Below are 14,565 nucleotides of genomic sequence, written 5' to 3' on the forward strand. Positions count from 1 at the left end.
TGGCGGGCGGCTTTCCTCGCCGTCCGTCCCGAGCGACGGCACCTGGGCCTGGGCCTCAGCGGAGGGAGCCTGTCTCCGGTACCGAGGTTTTCTGGGAGCGGTGAGGCAGAGGTTGCTCGGGATCACTGGAGGAGCCCTTGGACTGCTCCGGAGGGGCCTCGGGGATCGCTGTGCTACCCGGGTACTGGTTCCAGGCTTACTGCTTTAATGTTATTCCTTCTCAGGTCCTAAAGTATGAAGGAATAGGGCCTGATGAGGTAGTGTGCTAATCGCGTACTGGTAGCACGCGCGGCACTGGTTTTACGGGGTGATTTAGTAAGACAACTGACTTAAAGTCATGAAAGATAAGTTGCCCTGGCTGCATTGCCCATATTGTGCTGTTTCTGGATTTCTAGACCTCTTGTTGAGTTACTTTGTTGAGTTGAGGTACTGCATTGTACTTTTTTACGTGTAAAAACACCTTTGCTATCCAAAATCACCGTTAAGGAAAGATGAACAGTCTATATGTGGTGTGTTTTATTTTGTTCTTTTTAAAGTCAATGGGGTTTTTTTGGGGTTTCAGTGTTGACTTTCCGGTTGACTTTAGCAGCTCTTTGAAAAAGGAAGCTCTGGAATAGTATTTAAGTAACTAGAGAGGAGAGCAGAAGGTTAACAACATAATAATATGCTGGCCTTGAAATTGAATTAACCCGTAGTGAGAGCCATGGAGCTTAGATAAATGATTTGAAAAGCATGATGGTTTTGCTTTATGTAGAACGTTATGCTTTTAGCTCAAGTAAGAGTTATGGAGCCTAAAAGTGTTAGTGCTGTCTTTGACAATGAACTGTTAGCGTTGTTCCAAGTCTTAAAGAAGTCTAATATTCAAATTTAGTGAAACAGAGGTCAAATGATTGTACATAACAAGCACTCATTCTACCTGTTCAGTGTCCCTTAAGGGATACTGAAAAGCAGAGAGGCCAAGTCATAAATGTTCAAATTCAAACTTGATGTAGTGTTGCATTATTGCATGTGAAGGAGGCCAGCAAATATTTGTGTACTGTCATAGTAGTGTGTAACTGTTGAATTTTATCATTCTCGGCAACTGATGGTGGCCACATTCAGTTGCAGGAGGTGGTCGCCTGTTAGACAGGATTCGCAAGTGGTATTACAATGCAGCTGGATTCAACAAATTGGGTAAGTGTTTCACTGAGTTTTAAAAACTCTGCAAATGTAACAGTCCTCAAAGTAGCTATGGTTCATAACTGGTGTATGTGCGTGCAGTTTGGTATAAGTCTTTTTGATCAAAATTAGCTACGTCTTTTGTGGGGAAAAGTTATCAGTAGCTTCAGTCATCATGATTGCTACCTAGTAATGAATCTGTGACTTTTCTGTTATTTCTGTGTTTGCTCTTGTTTTCAGTGAAATAACTTACAACAGCTAAGGTTAAGCTGGAGCAGTTGAAAAAACTTTCACAGAGCCGTCCTGAAAGCTTCATTATTTATCTTTTCCCACCAAGTCACTTTTGCTGGCTGGTATCTTCTGACCCAAAGGCTGCCCTTGAAGCTGGAGAGATTCCCACTGATAGCAGTCAGTCTGTCTTCAATACTTATGCAAAGTATCCAAAATGCAAAAAAGAATTTAGCTAGTTCTGCACTTTACATCACCATAACCTCACTTGATGTCTCTCTGGCCTGTGCAATGGTGAAGTAGGTGGAAAAATAGTGTTACCTTAAGTAGAGGAGGTTGCCTTGATGGTATTGTCTTCAATTTGTTCAGAGTTGTTACCAAGTTTTTTTCAACTACTTAGGTGGCAGAATGTCAAGAGAATCTGAATATTCAGAGGCTGTAATTTACTGCTGACTGCAATGTGAGCGAATCATTTAAAGGAAGTTAACATACCTGCCTGGGGAAGTTAGAAAAAAGTTGCAAGACAACTGTAGAGAAATAAGCTTAGGTCTTTCCTCCAGAGATGCAGTGCTTAGCCCCTCTTTTTACATCTGTCTGCTGAAATTCTTAAAGGCATTAATACTTTTTGCTGCTTTTCTGGGAATAAAACTAAAAACTGAGGAGAAACACCAAATTTAATCTAGTGATTAAACTAGCAGCCATGCTCCCTGTGCCTTTGAAATAAATTACAAAACTGAATTCAAGAATATGTGGCTCAAAAGAAATCTCTGTTTTATTGGGAGACTACTACCAACTCAGTCACATGAGATCAGAACCTTTAACCACAAGTCAGTAGGTATACTCTTGTAATCTGCGTGAATCTTAGAATGTTACAGAAGTAACATTTTGTCCTATGTTGTTAATACTGAAACTTAAAGCAGGGTTGGTTGAATTTCAGGAATTTGTTCCACAAACAGTGTGAGAGTGTTCTTGGCTTTGAGAAGTCTAGGTACTTCCCCCTGATTTAACTTCTGATTTGAGGCAGGATGGGAGGGAACCAACTCGTGCACAAACATCTAGCTTCAGGTTTCCATAGCTTAATATAGTCGATGGAGATGTAGTCACTATGTGAATAACTCTTCAGTACTGAAGTAGTCACATCTGTGGTTGACTGAATCTAATGGATTCAGAGCTCTTAAAACCTTTACCTAGACAGTCATCTTAAATACAGATACAAAATTAGACGAGCATAAGTCCACCCCTCAGATCCAGAACAGTTATTGTTCTGTATATATATACTTTTTTTTTGAAAAAATGTGTTATCTATGAAACACATTGACTCAAATACCCATTTTCCCCATTCCTCCTTAAGAAAAGGAGTAAAAACAAGTAAATAGAGTATGTGTAAGCCAGTGTTTAGAGTTTGTTCGCTGTGAGCAATTGGTTTGGTTTTTCTTCATAATTTCGCATTGGAAATGTTTTGCCTGTGTTATGTAGAAACACCCATGTCAATCCTAAATCTAACTTAAAAACATTTATTCAGTGATATTGTAAAATCTTCTTGGTACAGGATTAATGCGTGATGATACATTGTATGAAGATGATGATGTAAAAGAAGCACTGAAGAGACTTCCAGAACATCTTTACAATGAAAGAATATTTCGCATAAAGCGAGCACTCGACTTAAGCCTGAAACATCAGATCCTTCCAAAAGATCAGTGGGTGAAGTATGAAGAGGTATGTGTACAGAGTGTTTTCAAGGTGGAGGTCCTAAATGGCATTGCTTTGAGTGGTCTTTAGGATTTTCGGTCTCTGAAGAGATACATGCGTGTTCTTTATAATGAGTAAATGAGTGTGCATCTCGCAGGATACCTTTGAAAAATACAGCTTTTGATCGCTGTTTAAAAATCTCTATTTTTCAGTGGAAATTATAACATTTTGTTCAAGATGACAGGCTTAAACAACAGCTCAGAGCCATGGCACATTATTTGTATTCAGACAAAGTATTTCTTCTAAGCTCTCAGATAGAGAAATACACTGTAACTAGCTTGGGAATTCTTATAAAAGGTCTCTTGCTTTTCTGATTAATTTCTTAATTTTATAGAAAAATCTCAAGCCAAAGCTTTTATTCATGAAGATGCCAAGGAAGAATAATTTAAAGGGAAATTTCACATTAAAATAAGTGTCATCTTGTAATTTGAAAAACAAACTACACCTTCCTTTTCAGATGTAACTAAAATTTTTTTTTTTTTGAGGATTGATTCACAGACTTTGCATTACTGTCCATCTCAACTTTCTCCAAATTACCAGGCAGAGAGGAATCTTATCACTAAATTTTTGACTATAGGATAGTATAAGGGTATTAAGTTTCTCTAAATAAACCGAGGCTGTTTCTTGTGGTGTTATTGGTCATATTTAGGTAACTGCTGCATTGAATAACTGGTTGTGTAGTTCCTTAAGTAGCAATTTGGTTTCTAAGTGTTAAACATCGTCAAGGTGTTCCATCGAATCCAAGTTTACAGTGCTGTTTAGGAGTTAAGTTCAAAATGAGTTTCTCCACAGTATTGTAGTTGGACTTTGAACTGATTAAAGTTGGTCTTGTACATTTGGGTATCTGCCAAAAGAACATTGTTTCTAAAGGTATAGCTGAAAGCATCACTTTGCTTGTATGTTGGCAAGGCATTAAGTGGTTGCTGCAGTAAAGAACTTGTCATTGCAAACTTGGCAGATACAAAGCTTACCTTTTCAGAATAAGTAATGTTTGATTTTTTTCTTGTTAGGTTGGGTTTTAGTTAAACCTGAGGAGGAATGAGAGACAAGTAATCTGTAGGAATGGCTTGAGATGTTTCTGGACCTCCCTGCAAGTTTAAATATATTCTCTTCTTTTTCAGGATAAGCATTATCTTGAACCGTACCTAAAAGAAGTAATCCGTGAAAGACTTGAAAGAGAAGCATGGAACAAGAAATAACTATTGAACTACTTCATGCAAATATCCACATATTTCTGATATTTTTAAACATTTGGTTACAGACGTCTACAGGGAGGCAAATGTGAGGCTGGGGAATATTGTTTCAACTTGTTCATTGAATCTGTTCATCCAACTAAAATAAACATGTCAAAGTATAAAATCTACTTGGAAGAGTTCTTTGTAAATGTTAACAAGCTAATGTTCAGATCTTTCCTACGAGCATATACATTACATATTAGCTTAGTGGTATGCAGTCTTCATTCCAGCTTTTTGATTCTTACTCTTTTCATAGTACAGCTGTTCCCTGCGGTTGTAGGGTTAAGGAAGAAACATGCAAGGCTGTTGGTGCTGGTTGCTCTGTCAAATTAAAAAGGGAGTGCTTATTTCCTTCATCACTTCTCCCTGAAGACAATGATACTGGACCAGTGCTTGATGTTACAATGGGATCACGAGACAGCAGAATATTACATTCTGTGCATCTAAGCACATACGTGTTACAATAATGGAAAATATAGATGATACCTTAATCACAAAATCAGGAAATGTTTCACTAGCTTTTCATACCATATACATAGTTAATCTTTAAAAGACTTATTTTCATATAAACCATAATGACTGTCTCACTTCAGTTTCTTGAGACTTTTTATCCTTTCAAAGGGTAGAAGTGGTATGCTGATGTGCTTTCAACAGCATAATTATCTTCCCATATATTTTTTTCATGACCTAAAGCTTGCTGTTGTTTAGTGATTGGTATCAAGTATTTTAAACTATCAGGCTTAATGACATTAGAAATACATGTGGCATTCAGGCTCTGCTTAAAAACAGAAGGAATTCAGTTTTATCCAGAAAATACCGGACATTGCTGGCTGAAGACCTTGAGTTTAGTCTTTCATAGTTTAATGGTAATGTTAATTTGAGACAGATTTTGGTATTGGATGTGAAATTCAAAGCCTATCATATAGCCCCCTGTGTGTAGTACACTATCTTGTGTGATAGTCTCAAGGTTTAGTTTTTCCTTCTTGTTATACATGCTTGTCTGCCAAATGCAAGAATCCATTGACCAAAAGCTAGAGCAGTTTAGAAAAAAACAAAATTACATAAATATGGAGCAAACCATGTCTGTAGTTTTGAATTGGTATGACCAGGTAAATAGAATACTGTATTGGAAGTTAGAATGGAAACCATATTTTAGCTTTGCTCGTTACTCTGTTATTAATCTTCATCTGCTTGCTTCAGTTGCCTACATCTGTGGGATGGATACAGTGATCCCTGGGTCAAGTATTTGTTTCAAAACTTAACAGCCTGATGCAGTAAAACACAATGTTGCAAAAATATCTGCATCACTAATATTCCTTAAAAGTCTGTGGGGAGATTATATTAAGAATGTGAGATTTCTTTAATCTCCTGTAGTAAAATCTTAAGATTGAAGCATACAGAATTCGATGTATTTTTGAGAACTTTCTAATTTTCTTCCAAGAGACAAATAGGGCCTGAAGATTCACACTTCTATTTATGGAATTATTAGAATACTTAATTTTTCTAATGGACTTAGAACTATTTCATTATCTGTTAGAATAATATTAGAAGACTTAATTATCTAATGGAAGTAGCACTTGAAAGGCATAGCTGGTCAAACTTCTACAAAAGCTAGGATTTTGTAGAAAGACAGCATCTGCTTTTTTGACCATAGGTTTGGATTAAGATTAATGTGGTTCAAAAGTCTCTCAAAAAATTACTTGGTTTAGAGAAAAGGGTTTTGTTGGCATCAGGCACTTAAAAATAGGCTGACCTTTGAGTGGAGTGCAAAGCGGCCATGCTCCAATTGGCCTAACACACCTGAAATCACTGACCTCTTTACATTCAAATTTAATATTTTAAGAGTCAGAGGCAAGTAGTAGAAGTTAGTAAAAGAGTCTTTCTAGCAGTTCAAGGGGAGGAGAGAAAAGAAAGCCATGTTAAGAGCTTGCCTGTTCACGGAGGTTGAGGTAGTTTGGCAGCTTTCATTTAGACGTGTTTTCAGATGCTTCTGACTTGGATTGATCATTTTTAAGTTCCCATAGTGTACAGTAGTCTCCTGTTGAAGTATTTTGAAAAAGTTCAATGAATACTGTTTAGTTGTATGTAGAATGATATCAGTAAGGAAAATGTATTTGTCATTTTTTGGCAGAGATGGGTGTGTATTCTATGAGACGTTTAGGAGAACCTAAAAACAGTGAGAAACAGGGAGGAAGGAGGTGGATGTAGGAGAGGGCTATATGTTGCCTGGGAACCAGGAGCTGTAGCAGCTTTGTGTTAGAGACTGTAAACTCTTTTCTAGAATATGTGATGTGAGATTTGGATGCTTGTGCTACTGGCTAACAGAAGACACTTCATATTTCACCCTCTGGTGTTCCCCTCTGCGCACACTGAGCTACTAGCATTAATATGTAGCTAGAAGAAACAGGAGTTTTCTTGGATGAAAGACCTGAATCCAGCTGGTGACGAGTTGGACGGTCAGTGTGATTCCCATTTTTGAATCCTTGCGTTTATCCTTAAAAATATCTGGGATGGGAAGGAATGGACTTGCAAAAATTAGGGATTTTCAGATCTGTCATTTCCTTCTAATGCTTCCATCCCACCTATACAGCTTTCTGTGGGATCCTGCCATATTCCTTGTGTAGGCTCTGTGAATGATCCAGGACTGTGCAGCCGTGAGCTTGCTATCTGCAAAACTGGCTCATTTGAAGGAAAAGCTTGATAACAGTAAAGGGGGTCAAATTGCCAGAGGTGAAAAGATAGTCTGATGATGAAGGAAAGAGGAAGGTTTGGAGAACTGGGTTTCCTTTCTGCTGCTGTCACAAGGTTCTTCTGTAATACTGAGCAAGACACTTGGTTCACAGAAACTCACTAAGTATTTTCCTAAATGCTTAATATATGGCGCTTGAGGCTACATCTGCAGAAGCGCAGAGTAGTCACATCTATGTCTAGGTTCAGTAGACCTGTTCTGAAAATATTAGGTGAAAGCGTTGGTATTCATCCATAAACACAATGGATACTACAGGTGGTGGTACCAGGAGCAAATCTCACAGGGGTTCTCACAGATTTGAAAAAGACCTCACAGTCCTTATTCCTCTGATGGTAAATGCAGAAATACTTAGGAAGAAGCTGATACATTTGTGGCCTGTACGGAGCGCAAAAAGCAAGGTTGAGCCGTGCACTGAAAAGGATTGAAAAGAATTCCTGAATGAGAATGGGGTTCCTACTGGGAAAAATGCAAACCTGCAATTTAAGGCCATATTATAATGCACATGGCAATGGCGCATCTTGCATTTCCTGACTTGACTTTGAAAACTTCATCTTCATTAATGTAGTTCTATGATTCTGTACAAATTCCATAAATTACTGAGGTCTTTTTGTAGTTTGAGTTCACAATAATCGTTGGCACATCTAAATTGTGTGTGTCAAATTAAGAGAGAATCTGAGCTGATATTGCTAATCCTGCGGTTTGATGACTGTTTTAGCTTGAACTCATTTTCATCACTTTTAAGTGAACCTGCACTTAGCTTGAAGTTCTTCTATTAAATACATAGTGAAATATAAGAATACATTTTGATTGCTGAAGATCATGTTTGTTATGGCAGACTGATTTCTTTAAATTTTGAATGGTCAACGCAGAAACAATGGATTTTTTGCAGCTCTGTAACAAGAAACATATGCTTGTTTTACATCCAACTTCCATCTGAAGGAGAGCTACAGCAGATATAAATCTCATAAGAATTTTGATGAAACATCATGCTTGTCATTATAATGGAACTGTTTTAGCATTAATATGGTAAACACATTCCTACTTGAAGCGTTTTCTCAATAGATAGCAAAGGTCAAAGATTATCTTCAGGATTTCCCCGCAGTGCTGCTGCGCCCTTGCGGTCAGTTTTCATGGATTGAAACTTTGGGGTGAGGGCTGCCCATGCAGTGTGGAGCAGGCAGAGGTGACCTGAGCTGCTCTGGGGTGAGACTGGGGCTGGAACTTGGTGCCCCACATGGTATGCAGCTGACTTGAACACCTTGAGTGACTTAATTTCTCTTAGCCTCTTTTAGCTAGTCTAATGCCCAAAGGGCTAAGATCTTGTAAATCCCTCAGTGTCAAATAGTCCTTGGCTCACTCAGGACCTTGGAGCTGGTGGTGCTGGGACTTGGTGGCAGGCTGGTCTGATGCCTCGGGGTGCCAGCAATCACATGCGCTTTTGCTTCCCTGGCGAGGTGGGTGTCTGGAGAAGGAGCCCTCAACGCCTTCTGCTTGCTGGTGATTTAATGCTAGCTTATGCTGGCAGGCCGTGGGCTCAATTCCTTTTTCTTCACAAAAAGGTGTGGATTCACAGTTCCCTTCTCTGCAAATGCTTTAGTTCTCTAATTAATCTCTGTTTTCTGGAGTGCAAGTGAGGCCGTTAGTCCCTTTGGCTGACACTGTTCTGCTTTGAAAGGTGTCATTAACTGCACCAGGAGAGACTGTGACTCTAGTAGCTTGGTTAGAGCTGGTTTAGAGTAGGTTTCCTAAGCTGGTTTACAAGCTGCTTCAAAATAAGGGCAATGCCTGACTCCACCTGCCTAGAGGCACTTTCCTGCTTGGGTGATTACTGCCCACCAGCTGATTGTCTTCACTCACGGGTTCTGCCCTGCTCAGCTCTCTCTTGCAGTACGTGAACCCTGGCACCTGGACCAAGGAGCTAGGCCAACGGCTTGGGCGAGGGAATGGCATAGACCGAAGGTTAGGAAACCACATGCAAGAAAATAAGTGGACCCCAATCCCCTTTGCCCACTTCGTGGGTGTGCGGTGAAGGTAAGACGAGATTGGGGCATTTATGTGCGGACCAAAGATGGGCACTGGGAAGGGGGAAAAAGAAAAACGTGGTTGAACACATTTTGGGAAATGGGACCACTGAGTAGGACAGTGAGAAAAGAGAGCTACGTGGTGTTTTGGCAAAGGCCAGGGTGTTTTGCGGGCCACTGCAGAGGGTAACGCCTGTGTGTCCTAACTTTGGGAACCCCAAGTTCATGGCACGCACGGAGGCTTAGGTTTTCCCTAAAGGATATTTAAGTATCATCCATTGAACCAGATCATGAGTGGAGCCCAAGCTGTCCTTGTCCTGCCTCCAGAGTGCCTGGATGCAACCTACGTGTCTGTCTCCTCTGGCCCAACCTCATCTGTTTCTTTCCATGAAAACCAGAACGGTTACAAGAGGATGCTCCGACAGCTACAGGGCAGGTCTGGGTTTGGGGTGCTCACATCTCTGCAGTGAAAGAGGAGCACTGCGTCTTTCTCTTCCAAAGCCCAAGCAAGTGCTGGAATTGCTGTTGCTGTTTTATGAGAGTATGCTGCTTCAGCTCCTGCGCTGGGAAGGGATCTGGGGCTTGAAACCTGATCAGAAAGAGGTACCTCAGCACAGCTGGGCTGTGCTCTCCTCAGCAGTTCCTAAAGTGGTTCCCCACTGGCCTGTGCAGATCTGGTTCTTTGTGTCTAAATCTTCTGGATTGCACGGGGAGGCTGGGTAGCGAGACATGGAGTTAAACGCTGCTGCGCTCAGTATTACAACACCTAAGCCCTTTTATGAAGCCTCATACTCCCGCTGCGGCCCAGCAGATTGAAATGATTGTTTATAAGCAGCAAAGTTCAGAGTCCAAAGCTCAGATCTCTTCAAGGCACTTCAGAGGTTTTTTTTTGTCTGCGAGTTGTGTTCCCTGGTGGAGTATTAGCTTAAAAAGATACTATTATGAAATAGTCATAAAAGCAGCTAGATATGTTTGGTTTACTTCAATTAACTAAAAATTCTCCAAATCCTAAATATTTCTCAGCTGCACTCTCACCCTGAAGAAGATGGAAGAAAACTCCTTTAATTTTCCCTCGGTGTATAAGCAGGCCTCCAGCGATGCTCAGCGCCCAGCCTGCCTGCTGGAGCTCACGAGACTGTCACGGCAGTGTGGAGGTGGCTCTGATAAAAAGCAAAATGTATTCTGCTGCCAGGTGAGGTTTGGCTCTGCTCTGCGCATTGCAAAAGCCGAGGTACCAGAGGAGGGGTGAGATCAGCATGTCGGAGCTTTATGGAGGCAGTCATCCCTGCCTAGGAGCACTTAGGCTGTAGCAGGGCAAAGTCAGGACTCGATGCTGTATTTTTCTCAAAAAAACAGAATAAAAGAAATTCCAGGGAAAAAGTAACACAGCATATTTCCTTTCAGAAGTACAGCTGTCTTACGGAGAGACTGCTATTTCCATTATAGGACTGGTGATGTAATTATGACAGATTAGATGTTTAGATCTGCAGTTTAATGTTTGCACATGGTAGCTCGGGTTCACCTGGCTTACCCCAAGGAACACTGTTATCCAGCCAGTCTGTTCCCCAGGTCTTGAGGACAACTTCTGCTGGGAGCAGCATCTTCTGCTGGGCAACTCGTAGGTTTGCAGCCATTCATTAGCGCTGGTTCTTGGTGCAGACCTTGGTGTACAGACTGCCTGGCTTTGCACAGCCTCGTTCTTATCTGATCGCAGGCTTCTGCTGTTTCTCATGGAAAGGAGGTAGCTACCTCCACCCCTGGAGCTTTCGGGGATTTCTTTGATTCATTTTTATACTTAGCTTTTCATATATATATATTGAACTCATTGGTGTGGCTGGACACCTCCAAAACAGCCATTAATGCCTTGATACTTTATAGTAATTCAACAAGCTACTCCAAAAAGAACATGAGGAGGTATGCTTCGAAAGGGGACTTCTCCTCCAGCTGTTTCCATCCAGCACTTTAAAAACACATAAGACACAATAAAGCACGTGTTGACATAAGTGAGCTTCAAAAAAATCATTGGATTATTTTGAAGGAGTATAAACACACGTGGGGAGAGTTATCATCCTTCACCCAGCAAAACAATTACATCAGTGCAGCTTGGACTGGGACCTGCCTTAAGATCTCCCAGATGTTGCGAACAGCACAGTTGCCGATCGGTTGCTCTGGGTAATTATAAACTGTCAAATGGAGGAGGGGAGGTTTGTTCTCAAAGAAAGAAACGTGAAAGCCTTTTGGGGAATTAAGAGGAGATCCACTGTTCATAGCTGACACCCAGAGCCACAACAGCCTCTGCTTATGCCTGGCTTTGCCCGGCCACTGTCATGGACACGTCTCAGAGCCTACTTTATACCTGAGCTCTGGTGTGCTGTATGGAGGGGACAAGTCCCCCAGCAAGAGCTTGCTGTGGGGTGATCCTAGGGCTGCTCAGAAATCATGTTGGCAGCATCTCCCAGCCTGGGGTGAGGGACCTGCCACCCACCTCATTAGCAGAAGCCCATCTGGTCCCGAGGCAGGAGATGCCAGCCCTGACGTTCAAACGGGAAAGGGGTCCTGGGGAAAAGCTGCAGCCTTGCTGGCCCTGGGGGACACAACTCAGCCATCCCCAAGGCTGGTCCCTGCTCGGACCTGGGCTGTGCGGCTGGAGGAGGGAGCCCCAGATGAGGTGTCGGTGCTGTGCTGCAGCACAATGAGTGTTCAAGACTTTGGGGGCTGCAAGACGATGGGAAGCAGGTCCCTGACGCTGTAGCTGGGTGGCTCAAACACTTACCAAAGTCTGTCCTCAGCTCAAAGGTGTGGTTTTGTGCAGTTTCTGTGAAGCATTTGCTGTTCGTAGCACAGAGGAGCTGTGGGCACGGGGAGCAAGAGGCCTGGTGAGCTTATGTCAGGAATAACCCCCAGCTCCTTTCCTCCCCAGGGGTGGGTGCTACCCCCTCGCACCCACGAGCAGGACACTGGTCTCAGGGGGTGCACTCAGGGCACCAGCGCCCCTCTGCCCAACCCTTTGAAGGACAGTGATAGGCACCAGCGCCCTGAAGAGCCTTCGGGACTCAGCAGCCCAAGTGTTGGGAGGTGCTTCAGCCTCAGAAAGAGGAGGGATTTCAAAAATCCCTGTGCTGGTGTTTCCATGGGGTAAAATTGGGTGGTGAGCTGCCTCTCCGAGGTCCCTTCTGACAGCCCCAGCTCGCAGTCCCACTGAGGTCCAGCCATGCCATCCCTCTGGGCCATTTGCCCCCTCCCCGGGTGGCAAGTAGCTGGGGTGGCCATCCAGCTCCCCGCAGCCCAGGGCACGTGGCAGAGCTACCAGCTTGCGTCCGCCATCTTGCAGCAGTATGTCAGGCTGTGAACAGTAGCGGGTGAAAACTGGAAGTGATGCCACGCCACTGCGGTGACACGGTCTCTGGCAGAGGGTGAGGAGGACAGCTGGGCCGCGACCCCTCCGGGTGCCCTGCCCGAGGCGGTGAGCGACAGCCCCAGCACTGCCGCGGTACACGGCAGAGGGAACACAGGCACCCGGCCCATGGCTCTGGCTTCCGTTACCGGCATGTCGCTGCTTTACCGGCACTAGCCCAGCGGGGTTGCTGACCCCCGGCGCAGAGCGGCGGCGGAGCAGGGTGCGCACTGGGAGGGTTCACTTGCCCATCTCCCTCACAGGAGCCGCCCAGTGCCAGAGATGGATGTGGCTTCATCAGCACACAAGGGTGACAAGCTCAGCAGCAGGTTGACTACCCAAAAATGACCCCCTGGCAATGCTAGCCCCCCATGTCGAGGGGTGACACAATGGCAGCAGAGGGGAGAAACACCGTTGCCCATCCCCAGCGTCGCCCGCCCCCAACATCGCCCATCAGGGCCAGCTCACCCTGACACAAGGTGGGGCTGTGCTGTCGCAGTAGGAGCACCGCTGGAGCATCCTGGCATTGTCGTCTTCTCTTTTTTAATTTCATTTTTCAAGATGACAACACTTTAGAGGTTTATGACCAACAGGAGAATTTACTACTAAGTCATATACTGATGTAATGAAATCTAATATATGCTGTGTAATGAGTTATGAGATGTTATTTAGTTTCAGGGTTTTATTACTTCAATCAGTTATGACCATATTTCCTTTTATATGATTGCTCACTCTTTAAACATACCAGATGACTGTATAAAGAACACCTAATAAAGTCTGGAGATGTTAAAATATAAATGTTTTAATTTTTGCCATAAATTTATTTTAATTCTACCAATGGTGGCTTTTGTGCTGGAAGTGGTGCAGTCCTTGTTAGCAGCGCAGACCTTGGTAGTGTTGTCTTGGATTCTTTGTGGGAAGGAGCTGAGCAACCCTGCTTCATTATAAAGCATAGTCAGTCACCAGTGCTCACCCTTGGTAATTACACACAGAAGTGGAAGAGTTTTTAGAATAAAAGACAGAAAACATTGATCTGTGATATAAGTCATTGTCTTAATTATCCTTTCATATTTACCAGTGTAACTGCAATATACTCGTCCTGGTTTCTACCAGTCTTCAAGAGGGGAAAATCAGGCTTGTGGTCTTCAGCATCAAAATCAAATATATAAATGTTCTGCCCACGCACCTTTTGGCAATCCTCCTAATTTTTCCACATTTATGCATTGTATTTTAAAGACATTTGGGATAACGTCATAGCAGTGGAATTATATAGCTGTGAAATAAGATCAGAATTAAGTCTTTAATAAATCAATGTTTAAGTGAGTGAAGGACTTCAACTGCTGAACAATTACAGGAACCAAGTGGTGTAGAGTCCCAGTCATGATATGTTCGTGGTGAGTGTTGAGTTCTCAAAAAATACTGTAGAACACATTTTATGATGGTTAACAACTCTGCAGTAAGAGCCTGTGTCCGTGTTAATACAGATTGCGGCTATTGTAAGGCTTTAGCATGCTATCTAGCAAGCCACCCGCGGTGGGCACGCAGAGGTCTCCAGCGCTGCTGGCTGGGGTCCTGCATGGGTGTCACCTGCCTGGGGGGGCCCCAAATACATCTAATTAAAGCTTTCTAACTTCCTCCCCGCCTCTGCAACAGGCTGCACTTGCATGATTTATTTAGCCTGATTGAAGTCCCCACTGCCCCCGTAGCAGGGACTCGCTCTCTCCTGCGTCAGGCTGGGTTTCTGCCCAGGCCAGGTGCCCGTCCTGGCTTGAGGACGAGGTACCATTGCAGAGCTACTGCAGCGGAGCAGCACCTGCGCAAGGGAGACGGCCTGTGCTGCGCTAGGCTGGGAGGCTGAGCTGCTGCTTTCATGGGAGAGAGGTGAGCTGGGAGGAAAGGAGCCTGGTAAACCTGAGCATGCTGTGGACTTTTGTCTGGCCAGCTTCGAGGGAGGGAAAACTGCCTGTTAGTGACAATCTAATTCAGAATTTGCAGCAACGAGAAATATTTTCAGCATATTTAATCTGCTGT

The 14,565-nt window shown here is 43.2% G+C and overlaps 1 protein-coding gene across 1 annotated transcript; it reads left to right on the forward strand.

The window, feature by feature from the left end:
• The first annotated feature begins 1,089 nt into the window (after positions 1-1,089).
• On the forward strand, positions 1,090-4,494 carry LOC104071772 (cytochrome b-c1 complex subunit 7). Its single transcript, XM_009577720.1, has 3 exons — positions 1,090-1,173; positions 2,936-3,102; positions 4,257-4,494. The coding sequence occupies exons 2-3, from the start codon at positions 2,941-2,943 to the stop codon at positions 4,332-4,334; spliced, it is 240 nt and encodes a 79-aa protein (XP_009576015.1). The 5' UTR covers positions 1,090-1,173; positions 2,936-2,940; the 3' UTR covers positions 4,335-4,494.
• Positions 4,495-14,565: the final 10,071 nt, after the last annotated feature.

The sequence above is a fragment of the Fulmarus glacialis genome, unplaced genomic scaffold (genome assembly GCF_000690835.1).
Source record: "Fulmarus glacialis isolate BGI_N327 unplaced genomic scaffold, ASM69083v1 scaffold46715, whole genome shotgun sequence".
Classification (NCBI taxonomy): domain Eukaryota; kingdom Metazoa; phylum Chordata; class Aves; order Procellariiformes; family Procellariidae; genus Fulmarus; species Fulmarus glacialis.

Coding starts and splice junctions, on each gene's coding strand:
- LOC104071772 (XM_009577720.1), top strand. CDS start 2,941: ATGCGTGATGATACATTGTATGAAGATGATGATGTAAAAGAAGCACTG. Junction 3,103..4,256: donor AGTGGGTGAAGTATGAAGAG/GTATGTGTACAG, acceptor CTTCTTTTTCAG/GATAAGCATTATCTTGAACC.